This window comes from Sus scrofa, chromosome 1 (assembly GCF_000003025.6).
Source record: "Sus scrofa isolate TJ Tabasco breed Duroc chromosome 1, Sscrofa11.1, whole genome shotgun sequence".
NCBI classification, from domain to species: Eukaryota; Metazoa; Chordata; class Mammalia; order Artiodactyla; family Suidae; genus Sus; species Sus scrofa.
The window spans coordinates 241,664,485-241,690,414 of NC_010443.5; the positions used below are offsets into that span (position 1 = coordinate 241,664,485).

At 39.1% G+C, this 25,930-nt stretch overlaps 1 protein-coding gene across 3 annotated transcripts in view; it reads left to right on the forward strand.

The window, feature by feature from the left end:
* STX17 (syntaxin 17) overlaps positions 1 to 25,930 on the forward strand; it is a 127,808-nt gene that overhangs the window by 7,022 nt on the left and 94,856 nt on the right. For all 3 annotated transcript variants that reach the window (XR_002336997.1, XM_021066679.1, XM_005660277.3), the window contains exon 2: positions 6,990 to 7,176. Coding sequence is in view for 2 of the 3 variants with exons in the window: in XM_021066679.1 (XP_020922338.1) it covers positions 7,054 to 7,176 (123 nt within the window). In the remaining variant the exon portion in view is untranslated. The remainder of the gene's footprint in view (positions 1 to 6,989; positions 7,177 to 25,930) is intronic.

Consider the following 25,930-nt stretch of genomic DNA (forward strand, 5'->3'; position numbering starts at 1 on the left):
TTACAATGTTATTATTGACTGTATTCCTTATGTTGTACCTTACATCCCTGTGATTTGTTTGTTTTATAAAACAAATCACAGGAAATTTGCACTCCTTAATCACCTTTACCCATTTTCCCTCCCCCCCGACCCCTGCCTGTGACCACTCTATTGCTCTCTGCATCTGCGGATCTGTTTCTGTTGTGTTTTTTTGTTTTGTTTTTTAGATTTAACATATATGTGATATATAGTATTTGTCTTTCTCTGACTTACTTCACTAGCATAATACCCTCTTAAGTCCATACATTTTGTGAATGGCAAAATTTCATTCTTTTTTATGGTTGAATAATAGTCCATTTTGTGTGTGTCTGTGTTTATGTCTGTGTGTACATATCCCATCTTTATCCATTCATCTATGTTTGGGCACATAACAGTTGCTTCTATATCTTGGCTAATGTAAATAATGCTCTGTAAGCATAGGGGTGCCTGCACTTTTCAGTTGGTCTTTTCATTCTCTTCAGATAAATACCCAGAATTAGAATGGCTAGATCATGTGATGGTTGTTTTTAATTTTTTGTGGAACCTCCATACTGTTTTCCATAGTGGCTGTACCAATTCACATTTCTGCCATAGTGCATAAGGGTTTCCTTTTTTCCACCTCCTTGCCAACAACCAGAACTTGTTATTGTGTTTTTGATAATAGGCATTCTGACAGATGTGAGGTGATATCTCATTGTGGTTTTGATTTGCATTTCTCTGATGATTAGTGATATTGAGCATCTTTTCATGTGTCTGTTGCCCATCTGCCTGTCTTTCCTAGAAAAATGTCTGTTCAGGTCCTCATTTTTTAATTGTTTTGTTTATTTTTTTGATACTGAGTTATGTGAGTTTTTTATGTATTTTGGATATTAATGCCTTATCAGATATATATCATCTGCAAATATCTCTTCTCATTTAATAGGTTGCCTTTTGGTTTTGTTGATGGTTTCCTTCACTGAGAAAGCTTTTTAGTTTGATTTAATCCCATTTGTTTGTTTGCTTTTTTTGCTCTTGCCTGAGGAGACAGATCCAAAAACATTGCTAAGACCAGTGTCAAAGAGTGTACTGTTCATATTTTCTTCTGGGATTTTATGTTTTTAGGTCTTAACATTTAAGTCTTTAATTCAGATAAATGGACATTTTGATGTGTTGGTAAGGGGATGTAAATAAGCACAACTTTTTGGGGACATTTGGTATCAGACTTAAAAAATGTGTATGCTTATTCTATTTCCAGGTATTTACTTTAAAGAAATAATCATAGATGGTAGTATGGACTTATTTGTAAGGAGGTACACTATGGTATTGGAAATATCCTAAATAGCCAACAATAGTTGATTTATTATCAAACATCTATGCAATGTGATATCATAATACTATAAAAATATAGAAAAATAATAACTTACATGGAAACATTTTTATTATACTTAATCAGGTTATTCTTCTACTTGTTCTTTCATTCTTCCTTTATTCACTCAGTAACAGTGTACTTTATTATATTCATTGTTCCTTGCCATTCCTTTCCTTTGAGTTTATTTTCTTTATTGTTAAAACATTGCATTTTAGTAACTCTTTTTTCTTTTTAAATGGCCTCACCTGCAACATATGGGCCAGGATTGAATCCGAGCTGCAGCTGCAGTGACCTGTGTTGCAACTGCAACAATGCTGGATCCTTTACCCACTATGCTTGGTCAGGATCAAATCCATGCCTCCTCAGCAACCTGAGCTGCTGCAGTTGGATTCTTTTTTCTTTTCTTTTTTTTTTTTTGGTCTTTTTGCCATTTCTTGGGCCGCTCCTGTGGCATATGGAGGTTCCCAGGCTAGGGGTCTAATTGGAGCTGTAGCCCCTGGCCTACACTACAGCTCATGGCAACGCCGGATCCTTAACCCACTGAGCAAGGCCAGGAATCGAACCTGCAACCTTGTGGTTCCTAGTCGGATTCATTAACCACTGAACCACGATGGGAACTCCCTGCAGTTGGATTCTTAATAACCTGTGCCACAGCAGGAACTCCAGTTCTTTTTTTTTGCTTTTTAGGGAAGAACCTGCAGTATATGGAGGTTCCCAGGCTAGGGGTCAAATCAGAGCTGCAGCGGCCAGTCTACACACAGCCACAGCAATGCAGGATCCAAGCCACATCTGTGACCCACCCACAGCTCACAGCGGCACCAGATCTGTAACCCACTGGCGATCGAAGCCAGGGATCGAACCCACGTACTCATGGATACTAGTCAGGTTTGTTACCACTGAGCCATGACAGAAACTCCTCCAGTTCTTTTTCTTAAAATTGTAATTAATTAATTATTATTATTATTTGGCTACACTGGCAGCATAGGGAAGTTCCTAGACCAAGGATCAGACCCACACCACAGCTGTGACCCAAGCCACAGAAGTGACAATGCCAGATCCTTAATCTACCGTGCTACCAGGAAGTTCCAGTAGTTCCTTTAATGAAGGGCTTGATAATAAACTTAGTCTTTGTATGTCTGAAAATGATTATTTTATCTTCATTTCCCAGTAACAATTTACCTGGCTATTATTACCACTTCTCTCAGTACTTTGAAGATACTCGTCTTTTGATATGCTGCTTTGATGAAAAGTTTACTGTTTTTGTTTTAGTTTATTGTCTTTTATCTCTGGTTTGCTTTTTAAGATTTTTTTCTTTTGTTCTTAATGTCCTGAAATTTCTCTCCCATGTGTTTAGTTAAATTTGTTTCTTAAATTTTCTTTCCTTTTTTTTTTTAGGGCTGCGTATGGAAGTTCTCAGGCTAGAGGTTGAATCCAAGCTGTAGCTGCTGGCCTACACCATAGCCCCAGCAATGCTGGTTCTGAGCTGCATCTGTGACCTGTGTTGCAGTTCATGGCAACACTGGATCCTTTACCCACTGAACAAGGCCAGGGATCAAACCTGCATCTTCACAGACACTGTGTCGAGGTCTTAACCCACTGATCCACAGTGGGAACTCCAGTTTTTTTATTTATGGTACTTGGTGCTTATGTGCATTTTTAATTTGAGGTTTTTCATCTTGATTCTCTGCACATTCTCTTTGAATAATGCCTTTTTGCCACTTTACTCTTTCCTTAAGGGACTCTTATTACTGAGCTTCGTATTTTTATATTTTAAATTTCCTTATTCCTCTGTGTTCGAACTGATAGCTTCCAATCAGTAATTCTCTTTTCAGCTACAAAGTTTGCTGTTTAACTCTTCTTTGGAGGTTTTTATTTGTAAAATTTTTACTTAAGTTTATTTTCAGATTGGCCTTTTAACTGTTTCATAGTATTATCTTATTTTTTAAGAGATCCTACTTTTTCTTTATATCTTAATTTTAAAGTGTACCTGTTTTGGAATTCCCTGGCGGCTCAGTGGGTTAAGGATCCAGCATTGTTAACTGCTGCGGCTTGGGTTGCTGCTGCGGCATGGATTTGATCCCTGGCCCAGGAATTTCTGCATAGTGCAGGAAGAGCTAAAAAATAAAATTACCCATTTTAATTTTATTTTTAGATCACTTTATTATCTCCACTCCCTTAGCTGTGAATTTTTCCATTTTGTTGGGTCTGTGGACCAACTCTTTTGACAGTGAACATCCCCACACATCTCTAATTCCCACTAACTACTGTAGCTGTTAAAAGTCTTTATTTTTGGTGGCTTGGGGATTTTCCTTTTTTGCTTTCAAGCTTAGATCAAATGTAAAGACCAAGTTAGTGATAGTTGAGATAATCTCTATAACCAACACTTCAAGATTTTCAACTGTGAATGAATAAAACATTAGAATAATAATTTTTTTTTTTTTTTGTCTTTTTGCTATTTCTTTGGGCCGCTCCCATGGCATATGGAGGTTCCCAGGCTAGGGGTCTAATCCGAGCTGTAGCCACCCGCTACAGCCACAGCCACAGCAACGCGGGATCCAAGCCGCATCTGCGACCTACACCACAGCTCACGGCAACGCCGGATTGTTAACCCGCTGAGCAAGGGCAGGGAGTGAACCCACAACCTCATGGTTCCTAGTCGGATTTGTTAACCACTGCGCCACGACGGGAACTCCAGAATAATAATTCTTAATGTTTCTGGAGTGGTAGATTTTTTTTGACAGTATAATGAAAACAGTGTACTCATGTCTTCTGAATTAACTCAAAAATACACTCACGGAGTTCCCGTCGTGGTGCAGTGGTTAACGAATCTGACTAGGAACCATGAGGTTGTGGGTTCAGTCTCTGGCCTTGCTCAGTGGGTTAAGGATCTGACGTTGCTGTGAGCTGTGGTGTGGGTTGCAGATGTGGCTCAGATCCTGAGTTGCTGTGACTCTGGGCGTAGGCCAGTGGCTAGAGCTCCAATTGGACTCCTAGCCTGGGAACCTCCATATGCCGTGGGAGCGGCTCAAGAAAAGGCAAAAAGACCAAAAAAAAAAAAAAATACACTCACAATTTTTTGTAAAGATTCAGGGACTCCTCAAAGTCTACTTGTGAACCCCTATCTCTATGGACCCCAGTCTAAGATGCCATAACCTATTGGGATTAACATAGTTAACTTATTTATTTGTTTTTAACATGGAAGAGACTGTGGCTAATTAGATGGCATGAAAGCATGTTGTACAACAGTGATTTTCAAGTTTGGTTAAGCAGTGGAGCCCTTTATATAAAATCAAATACGTTGAGATTTATAAAATAGATATACATAAATTTTCTCCAACTGAAGCAGGTGTGGGGTCCTGGAACCTGCTCACTTGACAGCCCCTACCCTCTCCTACCCCAATCCAAAGGCATAGACTGGTTAAGAACTACTGGTGAATTAGAAGGTGTTTGTACTCTCAGAAGTCCTAGGTTCTAATTCCATCTCTGTCATTGGTTACTTCTATTAATTATAGATTACTTTGTAAGAAAGGAAAGAGAGGCAATTTAAAGGACATCAATGAAAAGAGTTGCATTTTGGTGTTCTATTGTGGCTTAGCAGTTGATGAACCCAACTAGCATCTATGAGGACGGCTGTTTGATCCCTGGCCTCGCTCGGTAGGTTAAGGATCTGGTGTTGCCCTGAGCTGTGGTGTAGGTTGCAGATGCAGCTTGGATCCCATATTGCTGTGTCCGTGGTATGGGTTGGCAGGTGCAGCTCCAGCTCCAATTGGACCCCTAGCCTGGGAACTTCCATATTCTGTGGGCGCACCCCCCCCAAAAAAAAGACCAAAAAAAAAAGTTGCCTTTTATATTATCTATTTGAAGTATGTAATTACATGTGTTATATGAAAAATGGAGCTGATAGAGCAGAAATGTTGAGACAAATTTTGTTCCTGTAATTTTGCCATTTGACACCTTTTAAAAGAACATCATTCGCAGTCCAGGATAAATTGGGAGATGAAAACTTGGGCAGTGTACTTCTGGTTTTTTGAAAAAGTTACTTAAATATATGCATCCTTGTATTAAAAAAGACCTGGAAAGATATTCATCAAAATGGAAAGAGTCGGGGGGTCGGTGGTTGCGGGGGTGGGGGGAATAAAAAGAGAAGTTAACTTTAGGTGAGGAGATGATTGTTGATTTTATCTTATTCCTATTTTCTTTTTTTCTTTCTTTTTTTTTTTTTTTTTTTTTTTTTTTTTTTTTTTTTTTTTTTTTTTTGTCTTTTTGCTGTTTCTTGGGCAGCTCTTGCGGCATGTGGAGGTTCCCAGGCTAGGGGTCAAATTGGAGCTATGCCAGAGCCACAGCAACATGGGATCCGAGCCGCGCCTGCAACCTACACCACAGCTCACAGCAACGCTGGATCGTTAACCCACTGAGCAAGGGCAGGGACCGAACCCGCAACCTCATGGTTCCTAGTCGGATTTGTTCACCACCACGCCACAACGGGAACTCCTATCTTATTCCTATTTTCTTATAGGATTTTTTCCTATTCCTCCTCCCACCCCTTCCTCCTCCTCCTCCTTCTTCTTTGGCTACACTTGCAGCATGCAGAAGTTACTGGGCCAGGGATCAAACCCATGCCTCAGCTGTAACCAGAGCCACAGCTATGATAATGCTCTATCCTTAACCTGCTGAGGGAACGAGGGAACTCCTCTTCCTATTTTCTAAACGTTCTAAAGTGAATATACATTACCTTTTTAGAGAGAAAAAAGATTTTTAAAATAAAAGTTTTCTTGGAGCTCCTGCTGTGGCACAGTGGGATCAGCAGTGTCTTGGGAGCAATAGGATGTGGGTTTGATCCCCTACCCTGACTTAGTGGTTGGGGATCCAGTGTTACTGCAGCTTTGGCTTATTAGTTCATGGCTTTGGCTCGGATCTGATCCCTTGCTGGAAACTCCACATCCTTTGGGGTGGCCAAAAAAAACACGTTTTCTTGAAAATCAAGTCACTCAAGTCCAGCATTAAGTTGAGTATGTATTTAGAATATGTTATAAAATTACCTAATTGTTGTCTTTTTAAAATAGTGAAATTGAAAGTTTAGTCTGGATATATGCCCAGGAGTGGGATTGCTGAGTCATATGGTAGTTCTATATTTAGTTTTGAGGTATCTCCATACTGTTTTCCATAGTGGTTGTACCAGTTTACAGTGGTATCACTTATATCTGGAATCTCATATATGGCACAAATGAACCTATGTGCAGAAAAGAAACAAACTCATGGACATGGAGAACAGTCTTGTGGTTGCCGAAGGGCAGGGGGCGGGAGTGGGATGGATTGGGAGTTGGGGGTTAGTAGATGCAAACTATTGCATTTGGAGTGGATAAGCAGTGAGATCCTGCCGAATAACACAGGGAACTATTTCTAGTTATGTGTGATGGAATATGATGGAGGATAATGTGAGAAAAAGAGAATGTGTGTATATATATAAAACTGGGTCACTTTGCTGTACAGCAGAAATTGATAGAACATTGTAAATCAACTATAACAGAAAAATCAAGATGACCATGTACAAAATGGGGAAAAAATTAAAAAAATTTTTAAAATGGAAATTGATTTTAAAAATTCTTAAATATTTCCCTTTTAGGTTTTTCTACATGAGTGGAGAAGACAGTTGTTGCAAATAGAAGAGATAAAACATTTTTTTTAGGATGTCTGAAGATGAAGAAAAAGTGAAATTACGCCGTCTTGAACCAGCTATTCAGAAATTTATTAAGATAGTAGTCCCAACAGATCTGGAAAGGTTAAGAAAGCACCAGATAAATATTGAGAAGGTGAGTTTTTTCATTTTTTCAGGTTTTTCTTTTTCTACCGCAAGAAACAGTTACATATTCTGATTTATGTTTATTGTGCATTTCAGCTACATAGAATATAGATAAGAGGCTTTGCTAAATAAAACATGTAGGTCCTGTTGATTTACCAACAGTACTCATTTTTTCATCTTTTTTTTTTTCTGTTCAAAAAGTACTCCTTTCACATTGTTCCTTTAGAAAGGGGTTTAAGAATAGAATATATACATTTTTGGTTGTACATACTGATGAATTAAGTGTTTAATAATTAAAATACAAACTGTTTGAGGAGTTCTCTTGTGTTTCAGCAGTTTAAGCATCTGGCATTGTCCCTTGAGTGGCTTGGGGGTGCTGTCACTGCAGCAGCCCAGGTTGCTGCTATGGCGTGAATTCAATCACTGTCCTGGGAATTTCCACATGCTGAAAGCACAGCCAAAACAAACAAACAAACAAAAAACAAAACAACCAAATTATATGATAGTTCACTATAACATGAAGGTGGTAGACTTTGAGAGGCTCACCTCAATTACATTCTCAACTTTTCTGAACTGTGAGTGTATTGTTCATCAGTAACCTCTTCAGGTGCACATTGATTCAAGAGGTAAATCACTGTGTAATAAGGGGGAATTCCCCAACTTCATGCCCAAGTGAAGAAAGCCCAAAATTGAGTGATAATAACTAGAAGTCAGTTTAGGAGATAGCTAGAAGGAGTAACTAGTCTCAGAGACTATGGTGGAGGTTGCGTAGAACCTGGACTGGCAAGGGTCTGATGGAATGGTTGTCACATTTATAGGAACATGAAGTTTACTGACTCCTGATCATTGATTTGGCAGGTTATGTGGTCTTATTTGCTGTGGGACAAGTCAGTGGTATTTGATCCTTCAAAAGGACCTCCCTAATATAAATTTTAAGCTATGTGGTCCTCCATTGATTTTTTGGGGGGGTATGAGGGTGGAAGTGGTCATTAATCTTTTCAATATAAACTATGTATCACCCTCAACTAAATACCTTGTACAAGAGGAGTGTCAGCTTTTTCTCCCATAGATATCCTCTATCTTTCTAGTTAGGTCTTTTTTTTTTTTTTTTTTTTTTTTTTTAATGGCTGCACCTGCAGCATATGGAAGTTTCAGGGCCAGGGACTGAATCTGAACCACAGCAGCAACATGGGATCCTTTAATCCACTGCACCAGGCCAAGGATCAAAGCCACTTCCTCCACAGCTCTCCCAGTGAAACTGACAGTATTAATGGCCTGAACCTAGCCAGAACACAGATTGGGACTTGAACCCACATGCCAGCACTCAAACAGGCCTAAACCCAGATTAGGACTTGAACCCATGGTTTTAAATTAGAATCACTCACCCTGTGTCTGGACTCACTGAGGTTCAGGTTCTTCATGTGTCCACTCAGAAGGAATTCAGCGAGAGACAAAGTGATAGGCAAGAAATAGATTTATTAGGATAGGATGCAAGCAGGCAGGCATGGAAGCTCTGCCCTTCAGATCTGGTGGGCTACAGTTTTTATCATCCTAGAGGAGTGGGGGTTGGAAAAGACAGCGTCTTCCTTTCTGGGAGTACTAGCTCTTCCTTGGTGTCCAGTAAGGTGTATATTCAAATCCGCAGAAGGGTGACCCTCAAACTCTTGCCCTTGGTCTGAATATGAATGCGGGCCTAATCCCATCCCCCACCCAATGACCTGAGGCAATTCTCAAGTCTCCACTAATGAAGCAAGCCTGCCTTGTGCTGATGGTTTTCTTGAGCAATTTATTAACTTACAGTGATCTCCCAATGTCCCCTAAGTTCCCCTCTTTAAATATGGTCCTTTATCGGGACTTCTACAACTACTTGTGTCTACTTATCCCTATCACTAGCAGCTGCAGTTGGATTCTTAACTGTCTGCGCCACAGCAAGAACTCCGTAAGTCTTTTTTAAAAGTATAGAAAATAGGTGAAACCGTGCACCTCAGATTGAGACTTGAACCTATGTGCCAGGACACTAACCCAGCCAAGATTCAGATTGAGACTCGAACCCACAGGCCAGAACTCAACTTGGCCAAAACCCAAATTGGGTCTTGAACATACTGTGTTTTAAATTAAAATCACACACTTGGTCCCAGGACTTAACTGAAGTTTAGGTTCTTTATGTCTCAGTGCAGAAGGAATTCAACAAGAGGCAAATTGATAGGTAAGAAGTAGATTTATTGAGAGAAAGATAAAGAGTGGACCCTTTCAAAAGGCCAAAGAGCACCATTAGGAGAAACACGCTCCATAGACAGAGTGTGGGCCATTTCAAAAGGCAAGAGGCAAGACATGAGAGGCCCCGAAATAAGGAGTAATGAGTTTTTATGAGCTGGGCAAATTCATAGTCTAATGGGTGGAAGGATTATTCCAACTATTTCCATGAAGGGGAGGTAGTTTCCAGGAATTGGGCCACCACCCACTTTTTTGGCCTTTTATGGTCAGCCTTGGAACTGTCATGGCACTCGTGAGCATGTCATTCAGCATGCTAATGTGTTACAATGAGCATATAATGAAGTTCAAGGTCCACTGGAAATCAAATCATCCAACTGTCTTGGACCTAGTTGGTTCTAAACAGTTTTTATGGTATACTCAAGGACTGTGTCATTTTAAGGGTTGTGGCCTGCCTTCTCCCGTCCTGTTTCCTACATGCCAAGAATAATAAGATGAAATTTCAATGCAAATATGAATGGAATTCAGAGTTACTGTTTTGTCATCTTTTAACTTCTTTATCCATAAGCAATAAGTTCTATGACTTTTAAGGTTGGAGGAGTTATCTGATAAACTAGTTATTCTTGTTATGAGCAGAAATGAAGGGTTCCATGCTTTGATTAATAAGGAGGGCTTATTCTTTTAGCACTGTAATGATATAGACATAGAATTGTTTACTTTTGATTAATCATATCCAGGTGGGAGGTTTGATAAGGTGCGTGTCAGAGTCCTGAGCTCATGTTGCAGTCCTCAGTTACAAAGATGATAAGAATTTGGCAAATAAAATTGATTCTTAAAGGCAGTAGACCATTTGTTTCTTTTATTGTGCCATTTTATCTTTGGCATTTTCCCTTTGGCAGATTTCCCTTTCCTTGTATTTATCCTATATGAATGTGCCTGCTGTCATTGCCCACAGATCTTGGTCACATGTACTACCTAATAATCAATAGAAAGGCCAGAACTCTGGGAGAAAGGTGGGAGGGGATAGAAACAGGTCTGTTACTGATTTGATGAGCTGTTCCAGACTTCAGAAGAAAATTATTCCAGAGTTAAATAGATTTTTTTTTTGCTAGAACATTTTTCTTTAGAATTTTGTGACATTTTTACTTACTGAGAAAATTTTAGACAGTATCAGAATAATTATAATTTATAAGTGATGTTGTTTGAAGTTAAGCAGTTAAATTCATATTGAGTTTTGTTTTATCCCATAATCTTGATCATTGTCTCTAGGATTTCTAGTTTAGTTATGAAAGTGACTCTTTATCAATATAAGATTGAATAGCGTATTTTAATAGTTTGTCAATATAAAAACATTGAAAAGTTGCAGAGTTCACTGTGGACAAAAGAGTTAAGAACTAAATTTGGACTCCAGGTGTCTAACAGTGCCTCATTTTCAAAAAGGCATGTTCCTGCTGGGGGAAGGGTGTAGAAAGATAAAATATTTATTATGTTAGCCATCAGTCATCTAATATGAATTTAAAAGAAGAAAGTCAGACTGAAGGGAAATTGAAAGTGAGCCTTAGTGGAGTGATTCTGCAACATCTGACAACAATGAGAGTAGTGTGCTATGGACACCTGGGGCTGTATTCCATAGGTCCTTCAGCATTACATTTTATTACACATGATAGACTTGATTAGAATGTAGTCCTGAAATTTGAGGTGTTAGCATTCAGCTTTCTTGGCTAATGTGAAGTAGACTTAAGCACAGTTAATAGGAACAACAAGATGATAAGCTTGGAACATAATTTTCTTTCATTTTGTAGGGATTTGGCGAAAAACTTACTATGTGCTATGTACTGTATAGTATATGGTTAAAATGCAAGTGGCAAAAAACCCCAAGATAGTATATTGAGATAGAGGATTTTTGGTTTTACTTGCATTTTTAATCTTTAATTTTAATTTTAATTTTGGAAGTGATCTAGGGCTCCAGCAGCAGCTCAAGAGTCATTAAAGACTCAGGCTGTTTTTATCTTGTCTTTCCAAACCTCAGCTTATTTCTGTCGTGAATGTAAAATGGAAGCTCCAGCTCCAGCTATCACATCCACATTCCGGCTAAGACAAAAGAACCAGAATTCTGTTTTTTCTGATTATGTTCTTTCTCTCAATTCTCTCTCTCTCCGTTTTTTTTTTTGTGTGTGTCTTTTTAGGGCTGCACCAGTGGTATATCGAAGTTCCCAGGCTAGGGGTTGAATTGGAGCTGTAGCTGCCAGCCTACACCACAGTCACAGCAATGTGGGATCCAAGCTGCATCTGAGACCTACACCATAGCTCATAGCAACTCCAGATCCTCAGTGGCAATGGCAATTGAGTGGGGCCAGAGATCGAACCTGTGTCTTCATGGGCACTAGTCAGGTTCATTACCACTGAGCCACAGGGAAACTCCTCAGTTCTCTTTTTTCTTTTCTTTTCTTTTCTTTTTTTTTTTTGTCTTTTGTCTTTTTAGGGCCGCACTTGGGGCATATGGAGGTTCCCAATCTAGGGGTCCAATAGGAGCGGTTGCTGCCACAGCAACGCCAGATCCAAGCTGCATCTGCGACCTACACCACAGCTCACAGCAACGCTGGATCCTTAACCTGCTGAGTGAGACTGGGGATCGAACCTGCAACCTCGTGGTTCCTAGTGGGATTCATTTTCTCTGCACCCAGATGGGAACTCCTTTTTTTTTCTTTTAAAGAGACTCTTTCTGTTCTTGTTTATGGATGCAGTATTATATAATCTCTCTATGGTGCTGTTAGTAATTTTTAAAATTTTCTTCTTCTTCCTTGGTATGTCCATCCTTCCGCTCTTTTTTTTTTTTTTTTTTCCTTTTTTGGGCTGCACCTGTGGCATATGAAAGTTTCCAGGCTAGGAGTTGAAGCTGAGTGCAGCTGCTGGCCTACACCATAGCCACAGCAATGCTGGATCCGAGCTGCATCTGCAACCTGCGTTGCAGCTTTTGGCAACACCAGATCCGTAACCCATTGAGTAAGGCCAGGACTTGAACCTGCATCCTCACGGACACTGTGTTAGGTTCTTAACCCCTGAGTCACAATTAGAACTCCTATTTCCCCTCTTCCCCTCATCCTTCCTTCTTTACTTTTATTCTTTTCGTAAATATATTTATCTCTTTCCCTTCCTCCTTTTCCCCTTCCTCTCTCCCTTTCTTTCTTTTTCTTTAGGCTTTCCAAACAATCCATCTGTTTTTAGTTCCACCATATGTATCTTCCTGATTGTTTAGTAGCTGGTACCTCTGGTTACTGAATCTTTTTGGAGTAGTGCTGCGCCTTTGGCTTGCTTCTCACTGCCTCTCTCTTCCACCATTCCCTCCTTTTGCAGCCCTAGGTTTTCGCTTTCTCTGGTCTGCCAAGTCAGCTGTAGCATATCCATACTCTTTCAAGCTTCCACAATTTTGTTAAAATTTCTTGTCAATTGATACCTTTTGTACTCTCTTTATTTTTGTGAACTTATGCCTTTTAAAGTTTTCTTTCTTTTTTTTTTTTTGCTTTTTAGGGCCACACTTGTGGCATATGGAGGTTCCCAGGCTAGAGGTTGAATCAGAGCTACAGCTGGCCTATGCCAGAGCCAACAGCAACGCAGCATCTGAGCCACATCTTCGACCTATGCCACAGCTCATGGCAATGCTGGATCCTTAATCCATTGAGCGAGGCCAGGGATCGAACCAGCAACTGCATGCTTCCTGGTTGGATTTATTTCCACTGCACCTCGACGGGAACTCCAATATACCTTTTAAAGTTCTTTACTGTTATTTTAATTAAGTTCTGAAAAAGAGCAGAGATGAATGTGTTCAGCCTGCCAGGTTTAATGAGAAGGGAAATCATTACAGGATATGTTATATGTTAGCTTTTCATAAGTGTTGGTGTTTATGATTTCTATATTGTTAACATTGAAAATTATGTAAAAAATTAGGCTTGTAATCTGCAATAAATTTATAGCCCAAGGAGTCCCCTGGTGTCCTAGTGGTTAGGACTTGGTGCTTTCACTGCTGCAAACAAAGTTCAGTCACTGGTCTGGGAACTGAGATCCCACATCAAGCCACTGCATGCAGACCTAGAGTAGTTAAATTACTTTCTTGGGACCACTGTGCTGCTAAGTGTAGTAATCTCCTAATGTTGTGCTTGAAACAGTGTGCTCCTAATAAAAATGTTGAACGAATGAAGTATGCATGTGTAAAGCCTAAAATGACATCAGTTGTTTTAGAAACCACTTTATATGGCTTACTTTTTTATTGTTTTTTGTATAACTAAAATAAAATAAAATCCACAGGACTTTTTTTTTTATGGGAACTTCAGCTACTGAGCCAAATCATACCTGTTTCTTGTGCTTGTACAGTTGCTTTTTTTAGTTTAAGTGCTAGGCTGTACATTTATCATTATTACATTTGTTTTTATCATGCGTAATTGTGATCTTTCATCTGTATAGTTATCCCTTCTAGTTTTTGTTGTCTTCAGATTTGATAATTTTGTGTTCTTTGTTTTCAAGGCATTCATGAAAAAATACTGGACAGGAAAGGGGAAGATAAATACTGATATATATATGTATATACTGTCACCATTTCTTTTAAGTTCTCATAAACCATTTCTGATAATCTGGTATAGAATTTTTCCAAAGATTTATATTAAGATTTACAGTTTGTGGTGTTTCAAAGTTACTTTCTTTTGTGAAAATTGGGTCAGTATTGGCTGGTGTCTAGGAGCCTTTCAGATTTCTCACAGTTGCTTATAGATAAGTCAGAGTGTTTCTGTGATTACATTGGCAAGTTTCCTTGGTTCACTTGGGTCTAATTTTTCCTGAGCTTGTTGACTTGAATTCATTTGAAATGCCTCGGTTTGTTCTTATTCTTTCTTGGTTTTCATTTCCCTATTAATCATGTTTATTATGGATTTTTTTTTTTTTTTTTTGGATCACATCCATTGCATATGGAAGTTCCCAGGCCAGGGATCAAACCCATGCCACAGCAGTGGCAAAGCTGAATCCTTAACCTTCTGAGCAATGAGAAAAGTCGTGGATTTTTCTGTTTTAAAAATGAAGAAGGAAGATGGAAAAAATAGACTTAAGTATTTTGGCTTTCCTACATCTGTTAGTATACATTCTATTTGTTCACCTTTCAAACTTTATTTTTTGTTCATATCCCAATTTAGTTATGTCCTATGGAACATGCCCTGGTTGATTGCATCCTGGGTCAAATATAAATATACTCCCCAGGCAGAAGGGTGCAGTAGACCTTAAGGTTCACCACCATTTTAACCATTCATGGGAAAGCTGTAAATGCCCATGATCTACAGAGTTATAAAAATAACATTAAAATCTTTGTCATAGATTAATTCTGAGGATTGAGATACTATGTGATGAACCCCTGAATGCAAGGTTGATACTTGAGAATGAGTTAATTAACAAGTAAGTTATTGTTCCTAAGTACTCAGCATTAACACTGTCAGTTAATAGTTTTTAATCTTTAGGAGATTCACAACATTCCTGAGATCCTTTGTGTTTGTTTTTGATTTTATATTTTTGATATTTGGTAGGCACAGTGAGGTGAATTACTTTTAACTACACAATAGAGTAAATATTATTTATTTATCTTCATTATGTGAATAATCCTAAGTTTATGGCTTATACTCATTGGGCCATCTATTAATACTATATAGCTTTACTTTTAGAGTCTGATATTTTCTCATTTTTTGAGTTGAATAAGATAAAGTAAATTCATTTGAATTGAATACTTATACTTTTTATCATCTACAGTGCTGATTATTATCCCACCTGATTAACACCCACCTGATTAATTAAACCATCATTTTCCCTACAAAAGGTTCTGATCATTGGGATACCCTTTGCTACCTGGTGAAAGAAGCCTTCACCTACTTTCTCTGCTTCTTTTCTCATCATTATTCCCATCATACATTATACCACAAACAAATTGATCTTCCTTCAGTTCTTTGAATTCCACATGTGACTTTACAAATCAAAGTATTCCCAGGTCTTTTTCTTTCCAATTAAAATGTTTGTTTTTTTTTCTGCTTTTTAAATTCAAATACATCTTTTAAGTGTCAGTGGAAGTTTAAATTAAAGTGCTTTTATACCCTAAACTGATAAACTTTGAACATTCTCTATATTATAAAATTCCCTGAACCTCTAGTGAATAATATTATATAATTTTAGAAAATTATTTTTTAACTCAATGAATTTTATTATATAGTTTTACAATAAACATCATAACTCATTTTTATAGCATTTCCATTCCAAACTCCCAGCCCATCACCCCACCCCCCAACCTGTCTCCTTTGGAAACTGTAAGTTTTTCAATATTTTCTCCCATTCTGGTGAGTCAGTATCTGTTCTGCAAAGAAGTTCATTGTGTCCTTTTTTTAGATTCCATATGTAAGTGATAGCACTTGATGTTGGTGTTTCACTGTCCTGCTGACTTCACCTAGCATGATAATTTCTAGGTCCGTCCATGTTGCTGCAAATGCCATTATTTCTTTCCTTTTTATGGCTGAGTAATATTCCATTGTGTATATCCACCACATCTTCTTTATCTACTCCTCTGCTGATGGACATTTAGGTTGCTTCCATGTCTTGCCTCTTGTAAATAGTGCTGCAATGAACTAGGAGTACCTGTATCTTTTCGAATTATGCTTTTTTTCTGGATAGATGCCCAGGAGTGAGGTTGCTCGATCAAATGGTAATTCTATTTTTAGTTTTCTGAGGACTGTTTTCCATAGTGGTTGTACCAACTTACATTCCACCAACATAAGGTTCCCCTTTCTCCACACCCTATCCAGCATTTAATGTTTGTAGACTTTTGGTTGACAGTCATTCTGGCTAGTGTAAAGTGGTACCTAATGGTAATTTTGATTTGCATTTCTCTAATAATTAGTGATGTTAAACCTCTTTACATGTGTTTTTTGGCCATCCGTATGTCTTCTTTGGAGAATTGTCTGTTTAGATCTTCTGCCCATATTTTGATGGTGGTGTTTGTTTTTTTTGGTATTGAGCTGCAGTAGGTGTTTATAAATTTTGGAGATTAATCCCTTGCCAGTCACTTCATTTGCAAATGTTTTCTCCCATTCTGTGGGTTGTCTTTTTGTTTTGTTTAGGGTTCCCTTAGCTGTGCAAAACCTTTTAAGTTTAATTAGGTCCCATTTGTTTATTTTTATTTTTATTGTCATTACTCTAGGAGGTGGATCTGAGAAGATATTGCTGTGGTTTATGTAACCCATAGCATATGGAGGTTCCCCGGCTGGGGGTCCAATCAGAGCTACAGCTGCTGGCCTATGCCAGAGCCACAGCAACACCAGATCCGAGCCGTGTCTTCGACTTACACCATAGCTTACAGCAACACCAGATCCTTAACCCACTGAGCAAGGCCAGGGATGGAACCCTGCAACCTCATCCTTCCTAGTCAGATTCGTTTCCACTGCACCACTATGGGAACATGTCTTTAATCCATTTTGAGTGTTTTTTTTTTTTTTTTTGTTTGTTTGTTTGTTTTTGTCTTTTTGCCATTTCTTGGGCTGCTCCCACGGCATGTGGAGGTTCCCAGGCTAGGGGTTGAATCGGAGTTGTAGCCACCGGCCAATGCCAGAGCCACAGCAACGCGGGATCCGAGCCGCGTCTGCAACCTACACCACAGCTCACGGCAATGCCGGATTGTTAACCCACTGAGCAAGGCCAGGGATCGAACCCGTAACCTCATGGTTCCTAGTTGGATTCGTTACCATTGCGCCATGACGGGAACTCCCCATTTTGAGTTTTATTTGTGTATGGTATTAGGGAGTGTTCTAATTTCATTCTTTACATGTAGCTGTCCAGTTTCCCCAGCACCACTTATGGAAGGGACTGTCTTTTCTCCATTGTATATTCTTGCCTCCTTTGTCATAGATTAGTTGACTGAAGGTGCATGGGTTTAATTTTGGGCTTTCTATCCTGTTCCACTGATCTATTTTTCTTTTTTTGTGCCAATACCATGTGGTTTTGATGAATGTAGCTTTGTAGTATAGTCTTAAGTCAGGGAGCCTGATTTCTCCAGCTATATTTTTCTTTCTCAGGATGGCCTTGGCCATTCTGGGTCTTTTGTGCTTCCATACAAACTTTAAAATATTTTGTTTAAGTTCTGTGAAAAATGTCTTTGGTAATTTGATAGGGGTTTCATGGAATTTGTAGATTGCCTTGGGCAGTATAGTCATTTTGGCAATATTGATTCTTCCAATCCAGGAGCATGGTATGTCTTTTCATCTGTTTGTGTCATGTTTGATTTCTTTTATCAGTGTCTTATAGTTTTCAGTGTACAGGTCTTTTGTCTCTTTAGGGAGGTTTATTTCTAAATATTTTATTCTTTTGGATGTGATGGTAAAGGGGATTATTTCCCTAATTTCTCTTTCTAACCTTTCATTATTAGTATATAGAAACACAGTCAATTTCTGTGTATTAATTTTGTATCCTGCGAATTTACCAAATTTATTGATGAGCTCTAACAGTTTTCTGGTAGTGTTTTTAGGATTTTCTAGGAATAGTATTATGTCATCTGCAAATAGTGATAGTTTTACTTCTTCCTTACCAATTTGGATTTCATTTATTTCTTTTTCTTCTCTGATTGCCATGGCTAGGTCTTCCAAAACTATGTTGAATAGTAGTGGCAAGAATGGACATCCTTATCTTGTTCCTGATCTTAGTGGGAATTCTTTCAGTTCTTCACCATTGAGAATGATGTTAGCTGTGGGTTTGTCATATGTGGCTTTTATTATGTTGAGGTAGGTTCCCTCTATGCCTCCTTTCTGGATTTCTTATGAGAAATGGGTGTTGGATTTTGTCAGAGGCTTTTTCCATCTAATGAGAGGATCGTATTCTTCAGTTTGTTAATGTGGTGTATCACACTGATTGATTTGTGGATATTGAAGAACCCTTGAATCCCTGGGTTAAATCCCACTTGACCATGATGTACAATCCTTTTAATGTATTGCTGGATGCGGCTTGCTAATATTTTGTTGAGGATTTTTGCATCAATGTTCATCAGTGAAATAGGCCTGTAGTTTTCTTTTTTTGTGAAATCTTTGGCTGATTTTGGTATCAGGGTGATGGTGGCCTCATAGAATGAGTTTGGGAGTATGCCTTCCTCTGCAATTTTTTGGAATAGTTTCAGAAGGAGAGGTGTTAGCTCTTCTCTAAATGTTTGATAGAATTTGCCTGTGAAGCCATCTGGTCCTGGACTTTTGTTTGTTGCAAGTTTTTTAATCACTTTCAGTTTCAGTACTTGTGATTGGTTCATTCATCTTTTCTTTTTTTTTTTATTTTATTTTATTTTATTTTTGTCTTTTGTCTTTTGTTGTTGTTGTTGTTGTTGCTATTTCTTGGGCTGCTCCCGCGGCATATGGAGGTTCCCAGGCTAGGGGTTGAATCGGAGCTGTAGCCACCAGCCTACGCCAGAGCCACAGCAACTCGGGATCCGAGCCGTGTCTGCAACCTACACCACAGCTCACGGCAACGCCGGATCGTTAACCCACTGAGCAAGGCCAGGGACCGAACCCGCAACCTCATGGTTCCTAGTCAGATTCGTTAACTACTGCGCCATGACGGGAACTCCCATCTTTTCTTTTTTTGTTATATAATGGTTTTTATTTTTTTCATTATAGCTGGTTTACAGTGTTCTGTCAATTTTCTACTGTACAGCATGGTGACCCCGTTACACAGAAATGTATTGATTTTTTTTTTTTTATCATTCTCCATCATAAGTGAATAGTTAATAGTTCCCAGTGCTACACAGGAGGACCTCATTGCTTATCCATTCCATTCATCTTTTGTATTTCATTTTGGTTTAGTCTTGGATGATGGTACTTTTCTAAGAATTTGTCCATTTCATCTAGGTTGTTTGTTTTATTGACATATGGCTGCTTATAGTAGACTGGTGATCCTTTGTATTTCTGTGTTGTCCGTGTAACTTCTCCTTTTTCGTTTCTAATTTTGTTGATCTGAGTCCTATCTTTCTCTTGATGAGTCTGGCTAAGGATTTATCAATTTTGTTGATCTCTTCAGAGAACCAGCTTTTCATTTCATTGATTTTTTCTGTGGTTGTCTTTGTTTCTAGTTCATTTATTTCTGCTCTGATCTTTATGATTTCTTTCCTTCTGCTAAGTTTACATCTCGTCTTTTCTCTCTGTAGTTGCTTTAGGTGTAAAGTTAGGTTGTTTATTTGAGCTGCTTCTTTTTTCCTGAGGTAGACTATAAACTTCCCTCTTAGAACTGCTTTTGCTGCATCCCATAGGTTTTGGATTGTTGTGTCTTTGTAGTCATTTGCTTCTAGATATTTTTTAATTTCCTCTTTGATTTCTTCAGTGATCCATTGGTTGTTTAGTAGAATGTTGTTTAGTCTCCACGTGTTTGTGTTTTTTTGGTTTTTTTCTTGATTTCCAGTTGTATAGTGCTGTGGTCGTAAAATATGCTTGATATGATTTCTATTTTCTTAAAGTTACTGAGGCTTGATTTGTGGCCCAGAATGTGATCAATGCTAGAGAATGTTCTGTGTGCACTTGAGAAAATGTGTTTTCTGCTGCTTTTGGATAGAATGTTCTGTAAATATCTATTAAGTCCATTAGTTCTAATGTGTCATTTAGGGCCTGTGTGTCCTTGTTAGAATTTTCTGTCTGGGAGTTCCCATCGTGGCGCAGTGGTTAACGAATCCGACTAGGAACCATGAGGTTGCGGGTTCGGTCGCTGCCCTTGCTCAGTAAGTTAACGATCCGGCGTTGCCGTGAGCTGTGGTGTAGGTTGCAGACGCGGCTCGGATCCCGCGTTGCTGTGGCTCTGGTGTAGGCCGGTGGCTACAGCTCCGATTGGACCCCTAGCCTGGGAATTTCCATATACCGCGGGAGCGGCCCAAGAAATAGCAAAAAGACCAAAAAAAAAAAAAAAAAAAAAGAATTTTCTGTCTGGATGATCTGTCCATTGCTGTAAGTGGGGTATTAAAGTCCCCTGCTATCATTGTGTTATTGTCAGCTTCTCCTTTTAAGGTTGTTTACATTGCCTCATATTATTAAGGTGATCCTATGTTGGGTGCATATATATTTAAAATTGTTACGTTTTCTTGGATTGATCCTTTGATCATTATGTAATGTCCTTCTTTGTTTCTATAATAGTCCTTATTTTAAAGTCTATTTTGTCTGATATGAGTATTGCTATTCCAGCTTTCTTTTGATTCCTGTTTGCATGGAATATTTTCTTCCATCCTCTCACTTTTTTTTTTTCTTTTTGCCTTTTCTATGGCTGCCCCTGCAGCATATGGAGGTTCCCAGGCTAGGGGTGTGATCGGAGCTGTATCCACCAGCCTGCACCAGAACCACAGCAACTTGGGATCCGAGCAGTGTCTGCAACCTACAGCACAGCTCATGGCAACATCGGATCATTAATCCACTGAACAAGACCAGGGGTCAAACCCGCAACCTCATGGTTCCTAGTTGGATTCGTTAATCACTGAGCCTTGACGGGAACTCTGTATCCTCTCACTTTGTCCCTAGAACTGAATTGGTTCTCTTGAAGACAGCCTATATATAGGTCTTGTTTTTGTATCCATTCAGCCAGTCTATGTCTTTTGGATGGGGCATTTAGTCCATTTACATTTAAGGTAATTTTTTTTTTTTTTTTTGTCTTTTGTCTTTTGCTGTTGTTGTTGTTCTTGCTATTTCTTGGGCCGCTCCCGTGGCATATGGAGGTTCCCAGGCTAGGGGTTGAATCGGAGTTGTAGCCACCAGCCTACGCCAGAGCCACAGCAATGCGGGATCCGAGCCGCGTCTGCAACCTACACCACAGCTCACGGCAACGCCGGATCGTTAACCCACTGAGCAAGGCCAGGGACCGAACCCACAACCTCATGGTTCCTAGTCGGAGTCGTTAACCACTGCGCCACGATGGGAACTCCTAAGGTAATTATTGATATGTATATTCTTATTACTATTTTATTAACTGTTTTGGATTCGTTTTTGTTGGTCTTTTTTCTTCCCCTCTTGTGGTTTGATGTCTCTCTTTAGTGTTGTATTTGGATTGCTTTTTCTTATTTGTGTGTGTATCTGTTGTAGATTTTTGGTTTGCAGTTACCCTGAAGTTTTGAGTTAGGAGTCTGTATATGTTAAAGTTGTTGGTCTCTTAATTGCATGAGCATCTCCAGTGTCCTGCATTTGTACCCTCCTCTTTCATGATTTCTGATTTTTGGTAGCATATTTGTGTGTGGATGATTTCCTATCTTTACTGTATATATACCTTTAGTGGTGAGCCTTGTCATTTGTATATTTTTGTTTCTAGTTTTGGCCTTTTGTTTTCTGCCTGGGGAAGTTTCTTTAGTATTTGTTGTAAACTGATTTAGTGTTGCTGAATTCTCTTAGCTTTTACTTATCTGTAAATCTTTTGATTTCTCCTTCAAATCTGAATTAGAGCCTTGCTGGGTAAAGTGGTCTTGGTTGGAGGCTTTCTCCTTTCATCACTTTAAGTATATCATGCCACTCCCTTCTGACGTGCAGACTTTCTGTTGAAAAATCTGCTGATAACCTTATTGGGGTTCCCTTGTATGTTATTTGTTTCTTTTCCTTAGCTGCTTTCAGTGTTTCCTCTTTGTCTTTAATTTTGGTCAGTTTTATTAATGTGTCTTGGGGTGTTCCTCCTTGGGTTTATTTTATATGGTACTCGTTGCACTTCCTGGATATGAGTGAATGATTCCTTTCCCATGTTTGGGAAGTTTTCATCTATTATCCCTTGAAATATTTTTTTTTTTTTGAGGGCCCTTTCTCTCCCTTTTCCCCCTTTGGCACCTCTGTTAGAAAGATGTTGATCCATTTCATGTTGTCCCGAGTTCTCTTAGACTGTCTTTTATTTCTTTTCTCTTTTTTTCCTTTTTTTTTGTCTTTTTTCTTTTTTCTTTTAAGAGCTGTACCTGCAACATACAGAGTTTCCCAGGCTAGGGGTCGAATTGGAGTTGCAGCTGCTGGCCTCTGCCACAGCCACAGCAACTCAGGATCCAAGCCATGTCTTTGACTGACGCCACAGCTCACAGCAATGCCAGATCCTTAACCTACTGAGTGAGGCCAGGGATTGAACCTGAATCTTCATGGATCCTAGTCAGATTTGTTAACCACTAGCCACAAAGGGAACTCAGTCTTTATTTCTTTTCAACCTTTTTTCCCTTTTCTTTTCCACATCAATGATTTCCACTATTCTGTCCTCTACCTAGCTTATTCAGTCTTTTGCCTCATGTATTCTGCTGTTGGTTGCTTCTAATGAGTTTTTTATTTCAGTTATTGTATTTTGCATCTTTGCTTGCTTAATCCTTAAATCTTCTATATCTTTTCTCACTGTTTTTTGTAATTCTTCAGTCGTTGCCTCAGTTTTTTTCCAAGTCTTGAATCATCTTCACTATCATCAGCCCAAAGCCTTTTCATGCAGTTTGATATCCTCTAGATCACTTAGCTGTTTTTCTGTTTTTGTTTTTTTTTCTTGCTCCCTTATCCAAGACATAATTCTCTGTCTTTCATTTTGTATAGGTTTTTTGTGTGGTCTCCTTTTTGCAGACAACAGAGTTGTAGCCTCTCTTACATATGATGTCTGCCCCCCCCTTGTGGCTGAAGTTGGTATGTGGGCTTACTGTAGACTTCCGCATGGGAGGGACTGTTGCCTGCCCACTGGAAGGTGGAGCTGATTTTTATCCCTCTGGTGGTTGGTGTTTTGTCCAGGTGAGATTTGAGGGGGTTTAGTGCCTGAGGTGGTCTTTAGGCAGCCTCTTTCCTAATGGGTGGGGCTGTGTTCTCACCTGGATTATTGTTTGGCTTGGGGCTTCTCAGCCCTAATGGGTGGGGCCAGATTTTCTAAAATTGCCCCCTCTAGAGGAGCACATGCTGATGATTATTCCCAAGACCTTCCCTCCAGTATCCTTCCTCCATAACGAGCTACAGTCACCCCCTGTTTTCTCAGAGGATCCTCTGAGAACCATAGCCAGGTCTGACCCAGATTCCTATGGAGTCTCTGCCTTGCCTTGGGACCCAGCTCACATGAAGTACTATGTGCGACTTTCAAGTATAGGGTCTCTGTTTCCCCCAGTCTTTCAGAGCTCCTGTGCTGAAGCCCCACTAACCCTTAATGCCAAATGTACCGGGGGCTCCTTATCCCAATGCCAGATCCCCATTTGTGGGGACCTGACGTGGAGCTCAGAACTCTCACTCCTTGAGGTGAGTCTCTGTGATACAGTTACTTTCCAGTCTGTGAGCCGCCCACATGGCAGGTACGGGGTTGCTTATATCCTGTAATCTCCCATCCTACTGTCTTGGTGTGGCCTCTTCTTTGTTTTCTGAGTAGGATATCTTTTTTTGATAGTTTGTAGTCTATTTGGTTGAATGTTGTTCAGAAGTTGGTTGTAATTTTGTTGCTTTTATGAGAGAAAGTAAATTCCAGTGCTTCTACTCTGCCATCTTGCAGCCAAGGAAATTTTTTTTGAATAATTATGAGTAGCTTTCATAATTTTATACTCTATGAAGTATAAAGCAGAGTTATCATTTACTCATTTTGAATGAAAATAGTCTGTAAGATAAAATGACATAAATGTCAGCCTACAAATATATAAAGTTGATAAAATAAATGATGGGGTGTTCTAGGGAAAACTTATAGCCCAGGAACTACACTTAGAATATTTATTTTCCTTGCTCAGCGGACAAACCTGGGTTTCACTGCCAAAGAGCGGGTATACAGGAATGTTGGGAAGCCTAAAAACACCTGTGCAGAGGCGTTTATCAGGCCATGGTATAGATTTATAACCACGGTTATCAAAAAAGATAAAATGGAAGAGAGGATAGGAGTTCCCTTGTGTTGTAGTGGGTTAAGGATCCGGCATTGTCACTGCAGTGTCTGGTTGTTGCTGTGGTGTCAGTTCAATCCCTGGCTTAGGAACTTCCACATCCCTCTGGCACAGTCAAAAAAAAAAAAAAAAAAAAAAAAGGAGGGTAAAAGGACACAACATAATTCACTGGGATAAAAATGGTAAATACGGCTTTTGTCTCACCAGGATAAGAGTGCTGCTTCCGTCTCATGTGAAAATCTAGGGGGAAAGTTATTTGCGTGAATGTGTTGGGACTCTTTGCTTGTGTCTATGCCAAAGAAGAACCATGGCCACTGGTAAACCATGAAGCCATAATACATTATGTCAGTGAAGATCAATGTGAATACATGTAGTGGGACAATACCTATGTCTGAAATGACTGAAAAACAGTATCTATAAATGTTTTCCCTAGTTGATTTTCTCTTTTTCTGTCCAGTTTATTCTTAGCAGTTATAGGTATTTATTGGGAGATGCAGTACCCTGCAGAGAAAGGAGCAGAATCTGATGCACTTTGGGCATGTCATTCTGAGTTCCACTCACCTTGACATACTGGGGCAAAGCCTAAATGGCCAGGAAGCCACTCAAGAGTGGGTAGTGCTGAGACAAATCTTTCTGCCCACTCTGAAGATAAAGGACAAGTATATGTCCAAGATCATCTAGAGATTATTTCCTTCCAAAGCTTCCTTTGTCTCTAAAAACCCTTTAGAGAGAAGCCCTAAGAAACCCTTGGCAAAGACAAGGTTTTTATCAAGTCTCTTGACAGATGATGTCCCCATCATTGCTACTCAGTTTCTGAATCAAGTCTTTAATATTTCCTATGTAGACAGATCATGTGGAGACAGACTGTTACTTCCTTTCTAGTGTTTGCCTGCCCATTTTCTTCTTTCCTTCTTCTCCTTCTCTTTCCCTTCTCCTCCCCGTTCCTCCCTTCCTTCCCTCCGTTCCTTTCTTCCCTCATTTCCTGTTCTTACCTTATTATCCTAACTAGGACCTCCAGTGTGATGTTGAATAGGAGTGGCCAGTTAGACATCCTTACCTTGTTCTCACTGTATTAACACCACTAAGCATCATGATAACTATAGGGTTTTTGTAGATACCTCTATCAGTTTGAGAATGTTAACTTCTATTTTTAGTTTGCTGAGAATTTTTATAATGAACAGATGTTTGTCAAATGGTTGTCTTTTTGTCTCTTTGTCCCATCTGTTCTTTGTTCCCTTTTCTTACTCCCTTTTGGATTAATTGCATATTTTTTAAGATTCCACTTTCTCTCTTTTATTAGCTTATTAATTATACCTCTTTACTTTTTATTTTTTAATGGTTGCTTTACAGTTCAGAGTACAACTTTACCTTATGATAGTCTACCTTCAAATACATATGTATAACTTATTCATCATATATTCATCATATATATTCATATATATAATTTTATATATAATAACCTTATAACAACATACTTGAGTTTACTCTCTCAGGGTCTTTGTAGTATTGTAAGACATGTTACTTCTATGTAGCATTGTTATTTTTGTTTTAAAGTTTTATCCTTCAAAGAGTTTTTGTTTTTTTTTTTGTCTTTTGTGGGCTGCACCCGCAGCACGTGGAAGTTCCCAGGCTAGGGGTCTAATTGGAGCTGCAGCTGCCAGCCTATGCCACAGCAACACCAGATCCAAGC